The sequence below is a fragment of the Coffea arabica genome, chromosome 7e (genome assembly GCF_036785885.1).
Source record: "Coffea arabica cultivar ET-39 chromosome 7e, Coffea Arabica ET-39 HiFi, whole genome shotgun sequence".
Lineage (NCBI taxonomy): Eukaryota > Viridiplantae > Streptophyta > Magnoliopsida > Gentianales > Rubiaceae > Coffea > Coffea arabica.
In genome coordinates, this window is record NC_092323.1 from 12,963,235 (window position 1) to 12,979,261 (window position 16,027).

The 16,027-nt window shown below is 36.1% G+C and overlaps 2 protein-coding genes across 2 annotated transcripts; one reads left to right on the top strand and one right to left on the bottom strand.

Annotated features, from left to right (window-relative positions):
• The first annotated feature begins 2,844 nt into the window (after positions 1 to 2,844).
• Positions 2,845 to 12,455, top strand: LOC113702356 (uncharacterized). Its single transcript, XM_027223524.2, has 15 exons — positions 2,845 to 3,220; positions 3,373 to 3,461; positions 5,066 to 5,132; positions 5,254 to 5,369; positions 5,670 to 5,736; positions 5,876 to 5,924; positions 6,149 to 6,234; positions 6,427 to 6,692; positions 6,790 to 6,845; positions 7,652 to 7,737; positions 8,554 to 8,646; positions 10,146 to 10,479; positions 10,898 to 11,454; positions 11,738 to 11,972; positions 12,056 to 12,455. The coding sequence occupies exons 1-15, from the start codon at positions 3,005 to 3,007 to the stop codon at positions 12,295 to 12,297; spliced, it is 2,559 nt and encodes an 852-aa protein (XP_027079325.1). The 5' UTR covers positions 2,845 to 3,004; the 3' UTR covers positions 12,298 to 12,455.
• Positions 12,456 to 13,000: 545 nt separating this feature from the next.
• On the bottom strand, positions 13,001 to 15,976 carry LOC113702357 (ras-related protein Rab11D). Its single transcript, XM_027223526.2, has 2 exons — positions 15,544 to 15,976; positions 13,001 to 13,605 (listed from the first exon to the last, which is right to left on the bottom strand). The coding sequence occupies exons 1-2, from the start codon at positions 15,774 to 15,776 to the stop codon at positions 13,158 to 13,160; spliced, it is 681 nt and encodes a 226-aa protein (XP_027079327.1). The 5' UTR covers positions 15,777 to 15,976; the 3' UTR covers positions 13,001 to 13,157.
• Between the last annotated feature and the right edge of the window lie 51 nt (positions 15,977 to 16,027).

Sequence of the window (16,027 nt, forward strand, 5' to 3'; positions counted from 1 at the left end):
GCAGAAGTAAATTGGAAAGGTAAAAACCATGTGCACAAATCTTATCCAGAAGGAGCATTATTGTAGACTAGTTTTGATTCTGACTGCAAAATTGATAGGTTGAGGTTGGATGACAGAAATTGCTACAGTTCTTGCTTTCCGTCCACTGGACCAGCAAGTGAACTTTTGGGAATGTCACTAACAACACTTTGTAAAATTTGGCAGGCCAACAATTAATCCAAACTTCAAAGTTTGACGTAAACTTTTTTAATGAAATCAGTTCAGTCAACTGGAATCAATGTCAGTGAAAGTATCTAATAGTGCGATTCTTTAAATGATTAAACCGATAAGTGTTTTGAATCTAACACGTAAGAACGAGAATTAATCTTAAATACACTAGCGGATATGTATATATAGCACACATGCAAGAATTTAAATTACGACTGTGTTTTATGTATTTATATCTGCTAGCAGATACATTGCTCTATCAACGTATATAAAATTAATTTTAGAATAAATTTATTGAAAAAAAAAAAAAGAACTTGTAAACTCTTCTGACTTCTCCCATTCCAGCCAAAAAGGAGATGCCCGTCTCAAGTGCAAAAACTAGAGTTTTCTTTTCTATACTTGACAGGGCATATGGCACTTTCATTCTCCAGATGAGAATTGGATACTGACAAATCTTCATTCTTTCTTTAAGGATAAGATTTACATAGACACAAGTCCAAGTGGGATTCTAAATATTAGTTGTGAAAATAAATTTTGAAGTAAGAAAGGTAATGAATACAAATATACGCAGAAAGTGTGCTGAGATTCAGAGAATGGTTGAAAAAGTCCGTCTTTTGCTGGTGTCCTTCAATTCAAACCCCTGCACGGATATCGTTTGGAAAAGTTCATTATAATGGCTGGCAAAAAATTGACACCAATTGTCAGTCATGGTGCCCAACAAGTGTTGATTGTTGAATCACTTGTCCCAGATTTCAGCTTTGGACTTCTTGTTTCTGGTTGTCCGCTTTGGACCTTCCGTAAATCTATCCAACTTATGTGTTTTTAGAATGTATTTCAAAAATTTTACTGAAATGGTGCACGTGAAAAACTTTATTGTAAATTGTTAAGTGTTTTTTAGACTGTTTTTGAAATGTATTTCGAAGTGCTTTTAGAATTTATAATTTTTAGAGCATTTTTTTAAAAATAGAAAATAACATCACTACTATCCAATACCAGCACGAACCACTGTCACCGATCCCTTCCCCTTCTCTCTCCCTCTTCTTCTTCCTCCTTCCTCTTCCTCCCTTCCCCTCCCTTCTCCCATCCCCCTCCCTTCCCTTCCCTTTTCTTTTCCCTCTTCCTATTTAAGATTGTGTGTGCTTTTGAAATTGTTTTTTGAGTGTGTTATTATAGATTTATATATGAAAAACAAGTATTTCAAAAATTCTTGGATCTTAAGTGTTTTGAATCCCTATCATTGTGTGTCATTTTGAAAATTAGTTGTATGAAATTCCAATATACTACCCAATATTAACTATCAATTGAGATATTTTATTAATGTATTTTATTAATTCTAAGAATCATAGAAAAAATACAAAAAATTTGGGAGAGTAAGGAGGTAAGGAGTAGAGGTACATGGTTCGGCCATTGAGGTTTGATTACAGTATATTATGCTTTTGCGATCAACAAAATAGATAGTGTAACCTATTGGAATGAAATTCAAAATTTGGCTTTCATTTTTTTTTAAATAAATTTGGGCTCATAATCTAGATACGACATATAAAGCGTAACCCGATTTGGTCTGTTAACTGTCTAACCACATTATGTTAAAACATGTTCATGGGGAGAAATGTATAACACTATTGTCGTATATTTACATCCTATAAGTTTGTAAATTATGTACAATTAGTTCAATTTTGTTAAATGTAGGCTCTATTTGAATTCCTCATTTTAAAAAAAACAAGTTTTTCATACACAATGTTACAATAATACACAAACAAAAATAACTTTAAAAACACCATATCTATACAATATATCAAAAACAACTCCAAATATATAAAAAATAAAAAATAAAAAATAAAATCTACATCATTCTCTTCTTTTATCTATCACTACCACTTACCACCACCATCCCTACCCACTACCGCCACCATCCCCTCTTTCTCCTCTTTTTTCTCTCTCTCTCTCCCTATTCCTCCTCATTTTTTCTATCCCTTCATCTTCCTCCTCCCCTCATCCCATTCCGTTCCCCTTCCCTTTCTAGCCATACCCAACGGCTTCCCTTCCCCCCCAAATCTAGCCTCGACCAGAGGCCTCAATTTGGCCAGTGGGGAAGATGCGAGGTGAGGCATGGCGGAAAAAATGAGGAGAAGGGGGAGGCATGGGGGGAGGAAGAAAATGAAGGAGGAAAGAAATGGAGGAAGAAAGAGAGGGAGGAGGAAGGGAAGGGGTGGTGGGTAGTGATGGAAATTTTTTAAAATACCAAAAAAAAATTTTAAATTTTAAAAATACTTCAAAATATCTTCCAAAAAACCTCCAAAAACATCACGAAAAAACATCTGCAGTAAAAAGTTTTTATATACATTATTACAATAAAATATTTCAAAAACACCCAAAAAAACAACTAACCCAAACGGAGTCATAGATGAAAACATTTTTCAAGTAATCTTGTACATGATTATAATCTTTTTAATTCTTGATTGTGATATAAATTTCCAAAAGCTTGAAAGTCATGGGTTGAGAATTAAACGTGGACTTAGAAGTTACGCAATGCGCCAGCTTATGTAAACCATTAACATCTGGGCCTCCATTAAGCAAATATTGAAATTCAGTAGTCCAAGCCCATTCACTTTTGCCCAACATTCCTTCCTCAAACAAACCGCAACTCCCTTTCCCTTCTTTCTCTTTCTCCTTCTTTCCCACTTCTTTACTTTTCTTTGGGGAAGTACCTCTGCTTCTTTTCCTTCATCTGAGTTTTCACTCTTCAACAGCTGCTACGGCCAGTAAAGAGGAGGAGGAAGAGGAATTGCAGCAACAAATGGGTGGTGGAAGAAACAGGTCTAGTCGAACTCAAAGAAGACACTTTAAACAGGGCAGAGAGAATGTTTGGAAACGCAACAAATCTGATTCTGAACAACAAGAAGATAACCAAGATAACAAAAACAATAACCCTGATGAGAATAGCAATAATCCCACTAACCCCCCTTGGGAACCCTTAACCACCCAAAATCCCTCCTTTGATGAATATTATAAGGTAATTGAAAAAGTCCAAATTTCAGTCTAGCATTTATAGCTTTATGTTTGTGTTTTCTCGATTGGGCTTGTCCCTTTTTGACAATACTTTGCTAAAAACCATGTCTTGGGAAAATTTTTGTGAGTAATGTCTTTGGGTTGATTGGAAATTAGGAGCAAGGAGTAGTGGCGGCAGAGGAATGGGATGCTTTCATGGAATGTTTGAGGACAGCATTGCCTGCTGCATTCAGGATTAATTCCAGGTATATGGTTTTATTTTATTTTTTGGCTTATTCATATTCTTCTTGTTTTTGTTGTACTGTCTGTCTAGACTCTAGTTGGTAAAGTTTGTTTCTTTTTCAAAGTTTTTTGATGTTTTTCTATCATGTTTTCTTGGCTTTTTTGTATTTGTTGGCTCGTTGTTCTTATGGTGATTTGATTTTGCTTTTTCTTTTGGGTGGATAATAAGGTTAGTTTTTCTATCTTTAGTTAAAGGTTTTAGGGATTGAGTGTTGGTATCAGCTGGGTTGTTTTAGGATTGAATACAAGACGTTGTTGCAAGATTCTGATATGGTTGATAACTTGGGTGAGGATGATGTGATCACAATCCTTGTTCATTATAACCAGAGTAGGCCTTGCTGGAATCAAGAGATGTTACTATATGCAAAGACTTATTAAAATACTTGTATCAACTACTAAACTTCTCCATTATGTTGAACAAAAGTTCATTAAGGATGAAAAGCCTCTGTGTGTAGCTTTTGCAACCATCTTGTCTGCATTAATCCTTTAACTGAGTGATTTCACTGGGCCATAACCAAATTGTTGAAAATTGCTCAATAGAGTAGAAAAAGTTCATACACTATGAATAGACAAGTAAATATGTCATCCTAATTTTACAGGGGAAGGCAAGGGTTAGAAATTGGGTTTTAAAATTGACTGAAGTGGTAATAAGAGAGAGTAGTTCTTTAACGTACTCAAGCTTGATTATATGTCCAATGTTCCTTAAGTTTGATTTCCTATGGTTGATTCAAGATCCTAGTCATTTCTTGATCTTTTTGTAATGTGTATCTTTCTTTGCTGCCCACAAAAATGTGTTTCTTTGTTTGCTTCCCTTTGTCAACTTTTTAGTGATGACAAGCATGTAGAGAAGTCCATATCTAGTCTATTTTACCTGTTTTGTTGGGCTCAGACCAAAAATAGCATCAATAGATGTACAGTGTACAATGATAAAAATAAAAAAGGAAATGATATAATCCTCTCCCATTATTCATGGGTTCCATCAATCAAGTGCCTGGCTCTGCCAACGTACTGTTACACTAATTAATATGTGTCATTTTGTGCATTGGATAGGTTTGCTATCTGCCCACTATTTGTGCCTGGGAATTTCTGTTTCTTTTTACTTGTTGTAACAAACTTTGTTGTTAAATAAAGCGCTTTTGGTGCATGCTTAGATAAATTCTCTTTGCAAGTCTAAGGAAACAAAGCTAGGAAGCAATAAGCTAGAGTTTGACCTTGGCTGTGTTGAGGTGAATGGATGAGACTGAACTAGGATATCCTCATGTATGATTTATACAGCTTGATTTAGCGTAATTCAGGTAGCATGCGAATATAGCTAGTTTTATTCACTTCTCCACATCGTCTCTTTTGGTTTTTTCCTCAACACAGTCATCTGTGCAACTATTTTAACTAGTCAGAAATTTTGAAGAATGCATTTAAAGGATCTGAACTGAAATGGTTATTAACAGAAACTTTGGTGGTCACGATGAAACCTAATTGGTCGCTATTGGAGTATGAGTGAATTTCTTTGTTTTATCTTTTGGTATTTACTAACTTGAATCATTCTTCTTTGCTTCTTTGACTATTGCAGTAGTCCATTCTATAACGATATCCGGTCACAGTTGGAGAATGACTTTATGAAGTCTCTTCTGGCGGAGGTCAATCACATAATTATAAACTGGCATGAATTTCAATCAGATGATAAGCTGATATATTGATGCAGCTATTACAAGATCCTGATATCAGCTTTTATTCCCTCCTTTTCTAAATTTGTTTCAGGGCACTGATGGGAGTGAGATGGAGGCAATTAGACCATTGCCTTGGTATCCTGATAATCTTGCTTGGCATTCAAATTTTTCTCGCAAGCAACTGCGTAAGAACCAAACTCTTGAAAGGTAACTGACATGTTTACCATGTTTTTTTGGTTTCATATATCAAGTCATAATTGCACATGTAAAGTAAGGGAGATAATAAGCAAACTTTATGCTAAACATTTCCAAATGTGTTATATATGTATATATCTTTCTATCCATTTATCTATCTATCTACACACACACACACACACACACACACACTCTTACAGGAGTAAACCTTTATGTCAATGCTTAAGAAATCATAATTTCTAGAGGTAGCTTCTTGTGTAAAACTTTAATTATTATCACTGACATTTTCATGATTATGCTAAAAATTTGCAGGTTCCACAGTTTCTTAAAGCTAGAGAATGAAATTGGAAATATTACAAGACAAGAGGCTGTAAGCATGGTGGGTCAACCTTCACATTGACCATGAGTGATGGACTCTGGGATACTCTATTTTAGTTAATCTGCTTTAAGTCAAATAGAATGTTATGTTGCCTCATTTTGTTGAAGCTCATACTTTGATATATTTGATTTTGATTTAGGTGCCTCCGCTGTTTCTGGATGTATGTCCACACCATTTTGTTCTTGATAGTAAGCTTCCTTTTACCAATTCATGGCTATTAATATAGTTTCACTGTTCAATGTGCAAGTAAATTTCATTCATGTACTAACTGAAATATCATTTTATTTTATGTCTTTAATGGCAAGAAGTAGCCCTTGAGCTCTTGATTATTGAATATATTAGCAATCAATGCTGCATTTTGTGAAGTTAATATTTCTTGGTAATTCTGATTAACATGTTTTTGCTTTTGTAGTGTGTGCAGCTCCAGGGTCGAAAACATTTCAGTTACTTGAGATGATACATCAGTTAACAAGTCCTGGATCTTTACCTAATGGACTGGTATTATTTTCTTGTTGTAGCTATCTTGTTTGCCTGTAAATTTGGATACAGAATAGAAGCAGAGAGTTCATATCTTATCCTTCCTTCATATTCTTTTCATGCTCCTTCCTCTTGTCATTGCATGACTTAAATTTGCTGGTTTCAGTGATCAGTTATCATTTTGGTTTTTGGTTTTTTTTTCTATTATTCTAGGTGGTTGCAAATGATGTTGACATCCAAAGGTGCAATCTTCTTATTCACCAAACCAAGAGAATGTCCACTGCCAACTTGATAGTCACAACTCATGAAGCTCAACACTTTCCAAGCTGCCATCATAATAGAAGTTGTCAGAATGCTTCTGAGTGTGGAATTGTGACGAAACCAGATATTAGTCAACTTCTATTTGATCGTGTCTTGTGTGATGTTCCTTGTAGTGGTGATGGTACCCTGCGCAAGGCTCCTGACATATGGAGGAAATGGTGACTACTCTTACTAAGTACTTTAGTCCTTATCATGTTACTTGTCTTGAATTGTATAATCACATGCTTTTCTTTTCTCCATTACCTTGTGCTTTAGGAATCCAGGAATGGGCAATGGTCTTCATGGCTTACAGATTCTGATAGCAATGCGAGGTGCCTTGTCTATTGATTTTATGAATGAATAATCTCAATACTGTAAAATATTTCATAGTGGACAATATTAAGGCAAATCCATACTCTTACCTTTATGACTAATATAAGTCCAATATAAATAACTAGATGGTCTGGGAAAGAAGACAAAGCTTTTTGCATCTGCATCTCAGGAGAATCAAATTTAACACTAGAATTATGAATTTACATAGCTTTTATGACTAAATACTTCTGGAAGTTGATAAGTCAAGCTGGTTTCTTTAATCATGTATCTACAGAATAGGAGAAGTTCAGTTTAGAGGGCTGGAATTTAATCCTTGATTGTAGGCAAGCATGTTGTTGATGAGAAATTAGTTTGTTTCTAGTATCGTCTATTTGATGTTTCTCCTGCTTTATACACTAATTTCATCTTATTTGAGCTGGGAGGACCAAATAGAGATGAATAAATAGATCTGTCCTCAGCATTTAGAGCTTGTGTAGAAGACTAGAACAAATAACAAAAATGTTCCATGGTTGGGCTTTGATTGTTCTTGAGTTCAATTATAATTAAAATGTCTAAATACTCATTGAGACTTGACGTTCACAGACTACTGCAGCTCATGTTGGGCTTCCTATTCAACTTCAAGTGTTGCAATGAGCAGCAATTTCCTTTTTAGATAAAGAAGAGAAACAATTTTTGTTCTTTCATATGAAGAGAGATCCAGTTTCCAGTTGAACATTCCCATGATGCAGATGATGACAAATAGAGATATTGCCTTATTGATGTTCATTCTATTTTGCTCCTCCTTTAAATTTTGTGGTTACTGTAGGTTTGTCTTTGCTTAAAGTTGGTGGAAGGATGGTTTACTCAACATGCTCAATGAATCCAATTGAAAATGAAGCTGTGGTGGCTGAGGTATTTAATTTATTTATGATAGAATTCAGGCCTGCAATCTAGAAATAGTAAGTAATCATCGCATGCTAATTGCATTAGTTTTTATTTAACAAGAAAAGGTGGCATTCACCTATTGACTTTTGGACTTTGTTACACAATTATGTGAAAAGTTGAAATAGTAATTCCCTTTACACATTTGTATTTTCGTGATAACCATTTAATTATACTAAGAATACAGAATCTAAATGTATTCATACACAAAGATCAAGGTGATTATTAGTACTGCTGAAAATGTTCTAGTGAAAGTATTATATAGTTATTTTTAAGCAGCATTGTTAGGGTCTCTCTTTCATGATAGATGCACATCCAAGGTCCATATCCATCTTTCTTGGTGCATATATGTAATTTCTATCTTTGTATGTGTGTTTGAAAGAGAGTGAGAGAGACTTCATTAGCTCCCCCTTTGGTTGATTGGAACGACTGACTGCATAGTTATCTGATCTCTCTCTCTCTCTCTCTCTCTCTCTGTGATATGGAGACTTTTTGTCTTTATTTGTGATGTAAGGGTTATATTTGGTACAATTCGAGTTAGGATGTTATCTGCTCCAATACCACTAGTTCTGCTATTTCTTCTCTTCAATATGAGTGTCATTTCTGATGTGGTACTATTCTTTGGTTTTGCATCTGGTGTTGTATATTATCTCATGGCTCCAAACCGTTGATCCTGTTAATTATCGTGCATATTTTTCCATTGTAACACTGTCATTACTTGTAAAGCTGAAAAAAATAACAATTGTTGCTGGATTCATTGTTCTTTTTCATTTGCGTTTTTCTTAGATTTTGCGGAGATGTAAAGGGTCAGTTGAGCTTGTTGATGTCTCAAGTGAGCTACAACAGCTTGTTCGCAGGCCAGGTTTGAAGAAATGGAAGGTTTGTGCTCTGTGGTACTGATGTCTCTTTCGTTATTGTTTTGTCTGTCAATTACCATATTCACTCATATTTGCTTAAGTATGCATAATGTCACTTAATGGCATTAAATGGCTACTTCGGAGAGAGGGCGATTATGTTTCAATTCTATTAGTCTCTTGTAAGGGTATAGCAGAAGAAATTACTCCACGGGTAATAATCATGTTAACTAATAACCCAATCCTGTTATATTCCTAAACTAGCCTGACAAACAGCTTTTTGATTTGATACTTATTCTGATTATGGTGTTCAATGTAAGGGTGCTAGGCTTTGTCCACTTGTTTTCTATAAAGAGGGGAGATCTTTTATCACTTTCCCAGGTAGCTTTTGCTGAATATGGTGGCTGTTTGTCATGAGAGTGGATTGTTTATATTCAGTTTTGAGGTCAATATGAGATTTAGCTTGCTGGTAGTCCTGCTTAGCAAAAGTTGATTAATAATCTTGTTCCTCCCCTTGAAAACCTGCTGGTGCACTAAGGGATAAAAATTGTAGAAAGAATGTTTAGATGACGCTTTCATATAACAGTATTTCCTGTCTGGAAAATTACTTAAAAGTATGGATGGTTCTTTCCTCATACACTTGACGTAAGAACAATAATTTCATCAAGTTCTGGATTAGTTAACTAAAAAATGTTGCTTTGACATGTAAAAACAGAAGTGAAATCAGAAATTTTTCTGAATGTCTAGTGTACTTTGTCCCGCCTTCTGATTCCATGAGCATACCTTGTCCAATTTAGCTTTTGTTTTTCCACTAAATTTATGAAGTTATCCACCATTTATGCTATTAGCAGTGTTGATTTTTGATCTATCAACATTTTATGTGGTGCTCTATCCATTGTTCCTTTAAATTCTGTCTTGTGGTTTTTACACTCTAGTATTTTTTTCCTTTGGTCTATGTATGTATGTTTAGTGGTAAGTTTTTAAAATGCACTGACTTGAGGCCAACCGATGCACCCTTGTACAGAGAAGTATTAAAACGAATCCCGAAGCAAAAACAAATTTTTTTTGGAGCCAAGGCAAACAACCCTGTGATTTAGACTTCAAGCTTTTGGTAATCAAACATACTACGAGAAATGTCACATTATGGCTGCTGAGGCAATATTTATCCATCACATGTTGGCATTTAGTAATTGGAGAAAATTTTCTCCAGTCACCCACTTTAATTCGATATTTGGTGAAAAACGCGCTGTAATGTTGCAGAAAATGTAAAGTGGAAAGATGCACTCATTTTTGCTTCGTGATTTTGTGGAGACCCCTTTTTCAAAAGTATTTGCTACTTCTATAGCATGTACGTATATATATGTCAACTAGTAGGGAAAAAACTCTTGATACATGTCTGACTTCATCTCTCTTTACATAAATATCCATATGCCTTCTTTTTTGGATTATTATGATCTTTTTTTGTTTTCGGTCAACCGTTTGAGAAATATTTGACTAATAATGTTCTTCTATCTGCATATGCAGGTTCGAGATAAAGGGTTGTGGTTGAATTCTTACAGAGATGTCCCAGAAAACCGCAAAGCTGCAGTTGTTCCTAGCATGTTCCCTACTGGCAGAACCTTTGAGGACATTTCTGACAATGATTGTGCCATATCCACCGAGGAGTTGTGCACTAAGATCAGTAACGGAAACTCTGAAGATGGGATTGAGTTGGAGGATGATTCTGTTGCAAATACTAACCTTTCGGATGTGGAGGAATCAACTCTGCCTTTAGAGCATTGCATGAGGATAGCACCTCATGATCAAAACACAGGAGCCTTTTTCATTGCTGTGCTTCATAAGATTTCTGCTTTGCCAGGTAACACTTAACATGATAGCCTTGATCAATCAGTATTGACCAGTCGGGAATTTAAGACCCAGTATGACCAACCAGATATTGACTTGCCAGTTCAGGATTAGTTGTCACCAGATGTCCTCAGTTGCATATATTTGTCAAAATTGTGGTAAATATGGGTTGATGTTGACTTGGTTGTACTTATTGTAGTGACAAGTATTTTGAACGTGACGAGTCTCTCATTGATTGACGGTCTGAGGGGTCTATGGGGCTAAAACGTTCAGTAAATAGTGTTCTTTTGGCAGTCTGAGGGGTCTATGAGGGATATCGTAAATCGTATTGCATTTGTTAAGCTGCAGATGCATAATTTCATCAGAGATCTAGTAATATTTGATTGTTTCATGCATCACTTCCTTGAGAACATACTTTCATTCTTCCACAGCTGTTCAGAAGAAATCCCTCAGGTCTACCGGGAAGTTGAGTTCCAGTAAGAATGTACAAGCTCAAAATGCCACGTGTGAGGTGAAAGAAGATACAGATTTTATTGAAATTACAGATGGGCCAGTTTCTGAAGCAGATGCCCAAGTTCCTGAAACAGTATCTGTCAGTTCACATACTGATGAAATGGCTGAAGCTGTCTTGGATGCTGATCCTAGTATTCCATCTAAAGAAAATGAAGCAGGGGACATCCAACCTTCTAAGGGAAATAAATCTGGTCCTGAAGTAGTTGGAGGAAAAAGGAAGTTACAAGTTCAGGGCAAGTGGATAGGGGTTGACCCTGTTATATTTTACAGGGATGACAGTATCGTGTCCAAGATAAAGGAATTTTATGGCATCAAGGAATCCTTTCCTTTTAATGGTCATCTTGTTACTAGGAATAGTGACACAAGCCACGTGAAGAGAATTTATTATGTGTCAAATTCAGTGAAGGAAGTTCTTGAATTAAATCTTCTAGCCGGTCAGCAACTGAAGATAGCTTCAGTTGGGGTGAAGATGTTTGTAAGTTGTCTCCAATTCGCTTTAGCTTCCTGTGAAGTTATTTTCCTAATCATGTTTAACACTTCGTTTGAGGTGACAAAGAACTTGAGAAAGAACTTTATACCTAAAAGGAGGGGAAGATCACTGTTCTCATAAAGAAACTGAAACACCTAGCAACCCCAACTTTCCTCTAAAAACCAAGAAAAAGAAAAGAATGCCATTTATTCTACCATACAAGGCTATATTTCTCTGAATGTTTCCTTAGCTACATTGTATCTCATAGTTGTCTTTGCTTTTACCTCAGGAACGGCAAACATCAAAAGAAGGCACAGCCTCAGCATGCTCATTCCGTATATCATCTGAAGGGTTACCACTGCTGCTTCCACATGTAACGAAACAGATTCTATACGCGTCTACAGTAGACTTTAAACATCTTCTGCAGTATAAAAGCATCAAGTTTGCTGATTTCACTGATGCCGAATTTAGAAGCCAGGCATCCAACTTGTCGTTGGGCTGTTGCATTTTGGTTTTGATAAAAGGTTTGTGCAATAATCCTTGTGATATCCCAAAATATTTTATGCGGTCTACTTCTACTCTCTTAACTTTTCCTGCATTCTTGCAGATAATCAGAAGGCACCAGATACTTACCAAGTGGATGCATCTAGCACTGCTATTGGGTGCTGGAGGGGCAGGAATAGCATATCTGTTATGGTAACAGCAATCGACTGCCAGGAACTCTTGGAGAGAATGCCAATGCACTTGGAGACAGACTTGGCCTCATCCGAAGAAAACAAGCCATCTTCTGTACAGGCAGCTGAAGCAGTAGTGGAGATGAAGGATGCTGAAATTAAGGAAGAAAACTGAAAATATGATGATGTCTAACAACAATTTTGATGGCGATTATCTATATCGAATGGTTGTCAAATTAGCCTGCTAGGCGCTTCAGTATACATTGTTTATCCCTTGCATTATTACGTTCTCAGCCATGGATATATAAATTTATCGAACCTATCTTCTAGCAACTAGAGATAATTGATTTTTGTGATCGAGCTTCAATCACTAATTTGAATCATCCCTTTGGCTTCCAAGAATTAATCCAGTCCTTTCAGTTATTATGTGAAAAGCCCTGTATTTTCTTCAAATCTGTGATTTGATCCCGGCCGCAGCCCACAACCATTACCATTTCACCCCGCATGAATATTGTCCTTGAGCACCCGAGAACCCTGGCTATCCAAGCTTGGTTACTAAACAGTGTTTTCGAACTAGCAGGAAACATCAAGGGGAAAAAAACACATTTCCATCAGGTGAATCTCCACTTCTCAACATTTAAAGCTCAATGAAATGATTTAGGCCTGTCCTCATCAGTAATTAAGGACTTCCGAGTCACAAATCCTGAAGTACCATCACAAGCTGAAAAATCATGATACTCCAAATATTCCCCACTTGCACACAGAGGACCTGTAATTTGTGTCCAAGAAACAGAAACTTCTTCTAAAGATAAATTAACGAACCAATATGTATAGCAATGACAAAGGAAAAGAAAAAAGAGTGTGCCAGTACTCAAATATGACCTCGAACATAGCGTCAATAATCTGATCTTCTCAAAACTCTTTAATCATTTTCTTTATGCAAGGCAAGCTATAAAAAAGAAAGATTTACAATCACAATGCAACAGATATTTCCAAAATCACTAAAATGGACAGGGCAAATCAAAACCGACGATATTACGAAGATGCACAGCACATCCTATTCTTCTCTGGGATTACTTGTGCAGGGCCAGGAACAAGTATTTTTTTGCCTGCTAAAGATGCAGGGTTGCCATTACCTTGATCTTCACCTGCAGCGAGGGTCTTCCTACTAACAATATTGAAAATCTCTGTCAAAACTGTCAAGAATGCTGTCTCCACATTTGTTGCATTTAATGCAGAGGTCTCCAAAAAGAATAATCCTTCCTTCTCTGCAAATTCCTTGGCATCCTCAGTTGGTACTGCTCGCTGGTCTTCCAGATCAGTTTTGTTTCCAATTAAGATAACGACAATGTTCTTGTCAGCATGAGCACGCAATTCTTCCAACCATCGAGGTATGTGATCAAAAGTTTGGCGTTTTGTTATGTCATACACCAACATCGCACCAACAGCTCCCCTGTAGTATGCACTTGTGACAGCTCTGTATCTGTTCATGAAACCAGCAGCCGCAAAATTTCACTTTCACTAAAGGCACAAAAGATTACATAAACTAGCCCTACAGAAAGAGCTGAACCTTTAGCATCATTCAAAATTGGTCTTTGAACAGATTTGTTCAAGTAAAACATGCCCATTAGTTGATGTATCTAGTTACTAGTAATCTTCTAAAAACCATGCCCACACCAACTTGAGCTTTTATTAGTTCCAAAAGAGTTTGAGCAATCAACTTTCTTACCTTGTTTCAAGTCTCTTGCATGATAGTGGTTCATGCTTCCATGCATTCCCATCCTAATCTCATGCTCTAGAACAAATCAAGAGTTGTCATAATAAGTAAATTAGAGCACCATCTCTTGGCCATAGAGACATTGATGTGTCGTTTTTCCAGAAATATGGTTCAATACATTTGATACCTATTAACTTGCGTCAACAGCCATCCCAGCCACCTAGCGGTTTAACGTTACAATGCATAAAATATGGTGCATTTAACTATTGTTTTGTAACGCATATATATTCCTGGTCGAATAATGTATTTTCCCATATCTGGCAATGAGTTCACCCAGAAAAACTTGTGGCCACATGTCAGTAGGGGTGGATCATTCAAAACAGATTTAAGTTGCTCTTACTTTATCTTTCAATTAAATCCGCTAAAACCCAAAGGGCCACCCATTTGAATACCTCTACAAGGAACCCACTATTAGATTGGAAATTTATTCACTTACATTAGGAATGCATCTAATTTATTTCACTTCCAGAACCAGCTCAACTAAAATTGATAAAGGTCTGGAGAGGATATGAGAATAATTACTCTAATAAGAAGAACTAAATAATGTTATAGTAGAACATGAGCACTCATGCATTAGCTGGAAAAAAATGTAGTACTCATGCTTACAAGCAATAAGAATATTTAGACTCAAAATCAAATTGATCTAGAATGGGAAATCTCTAGAGCGAGTTAGACCAAAAAGTTACAAAAAAAAGGATGTTTTGGTATTGAAGCAAAAGGAGAAATCCTAGAAGGCCGACATAAATTTCCCAAGAAATGAGCAACAATGGAAGCTTGCTTTTGATATGCAAGATACTTTGTGAAAGTGGCGCCAATAAAATATAAATGAATAAAAAAAAAAAAAAAAACTAAACCTACCCGTACTAGGAGAGTTATTAACCAATGAAAAACATAAAACTTGCCTACCAAATCAAATCTAAGTTACCTAAACTACTATCTCATAAGCAGACCCCTTAAACGAAATGATCTTAGCCAATAACAATTACTAGCTAAAAATAAGATACAAAACCAGGAATTTCCATGAAATGAAAAAATTACCAAAACACCCTCCAGCATAAAAATGCTAAAAGTATAAAATAAATAAAATGCGACCTTATCCTTGATAACTTCCATCTTGGATTATGAATCTCGCAACTATATAAGCTCATAGCCTCACAAAAAAGCATCCAAGATCATCTGTATTCAGCGGACAGCATCACAAATGCTTTCATATCGTAAACAAATGAGCATCAAAATATACCCAAATACACAGATTATTTCATTTCATTTTTCGATAATTGTCACTAAGTATGATCTCCAAATCAAGATTTCTTTGTTTCTTTTCTTTCAGTGTGTTTGCATGTGTCAGCAACAGAGAGATCACACTCACAACCAATCATGCACATGCAAATCAAAATCCCAACTTAACTTCTACTATTCAATGTAAACACCAAAATTTTATCACAACCGACAAGACAACCAAAGATAACAAAACTACTACGAGCTTGAAACTACAGAGAGCTTAAAATTCTAACAAAAGATTTAACATTGATAAAAGTAACCAAACATGCAAGACCATACCAAAACATCTAAATAGAAGAAATCCACAAATAAAAATCCAAACTTGACGGGAAAAACAGATTAACAGGTTCATCAAATCCATACCGTTCTTGGCCAGCAGTGTCCCAGATCTGGGCTTTAACGGACTTATGCTGAATGACAAGAGTTCGAGTTTGGAACTCGACTCCAATGGTGGCTTTAGAATCCAAGCTGAACTCATTTCTTGCAAACCGAGCCAGAATTTGAGACTTCCCCACGGCTGAATCCCCTATCAAGACTACTTTGAAGACATAGTCCACTTTCTGGTTTGCATCCCCATATCCACCCCCACTCGCCATCAGAAAAGGCTAAAAGAAAAGGTGGGTTTTTGTGGGTTTGTGCAGAAGAGTAAAGCAAAGTGTACTGAGTGAAGACAGAGATAACAGTGTGGTGGGATAGGGAGAGGAAATGGGGTGAAATGAGACAGGACTCAGGAGGATACAGAGGAGGCGTAGATCTCGGGTCTTTTGTAGTATTGTGCTGTAGGAGTAATTGTTATGTTTAATGATTGATATCATTAATTTACTCCACCAAAAAAAGTTAAAAATAG

Bases quoted from the DNA above. Each gene is read 5' to 3' on its own strand.
- LOC113702357 (XM_027223526.2), bottom strand. From the start codon at position 15,776: ATGGCGAGTGGGGGTGGATATGGGGATGCAAACCAGAAAGTGGACTAT. The intron at 13,606-15,543 runs GTATGGATTTGA...TTTCATGAACAG, and splicing joins GACACTGCTGGCCAAGAACG to ATACAGAGCTGTCACAAGTG.
- LOC113702356 (XM_027223524.2), top strand. From the start codon at position 3,005: ATGGGTGGTGGAAGAAACAGGTCTAGTCGAACTCAAAGAAGACACTTT. The intron at 3,462-5,065 runs GTATATGGTTTT...TGACTATTGCAG, and splicing joins GCATTCAGGATTAATTCCAG to TAGTCCATTCTATAACGATA. The intron at 10,480-10,897 runs GTAACACTTAAC...ATTCTTCCACAG, and splicing joins TAAGATTTCTGCTTTGCCAG to CTGTTCAGAAGAAATCCCTC.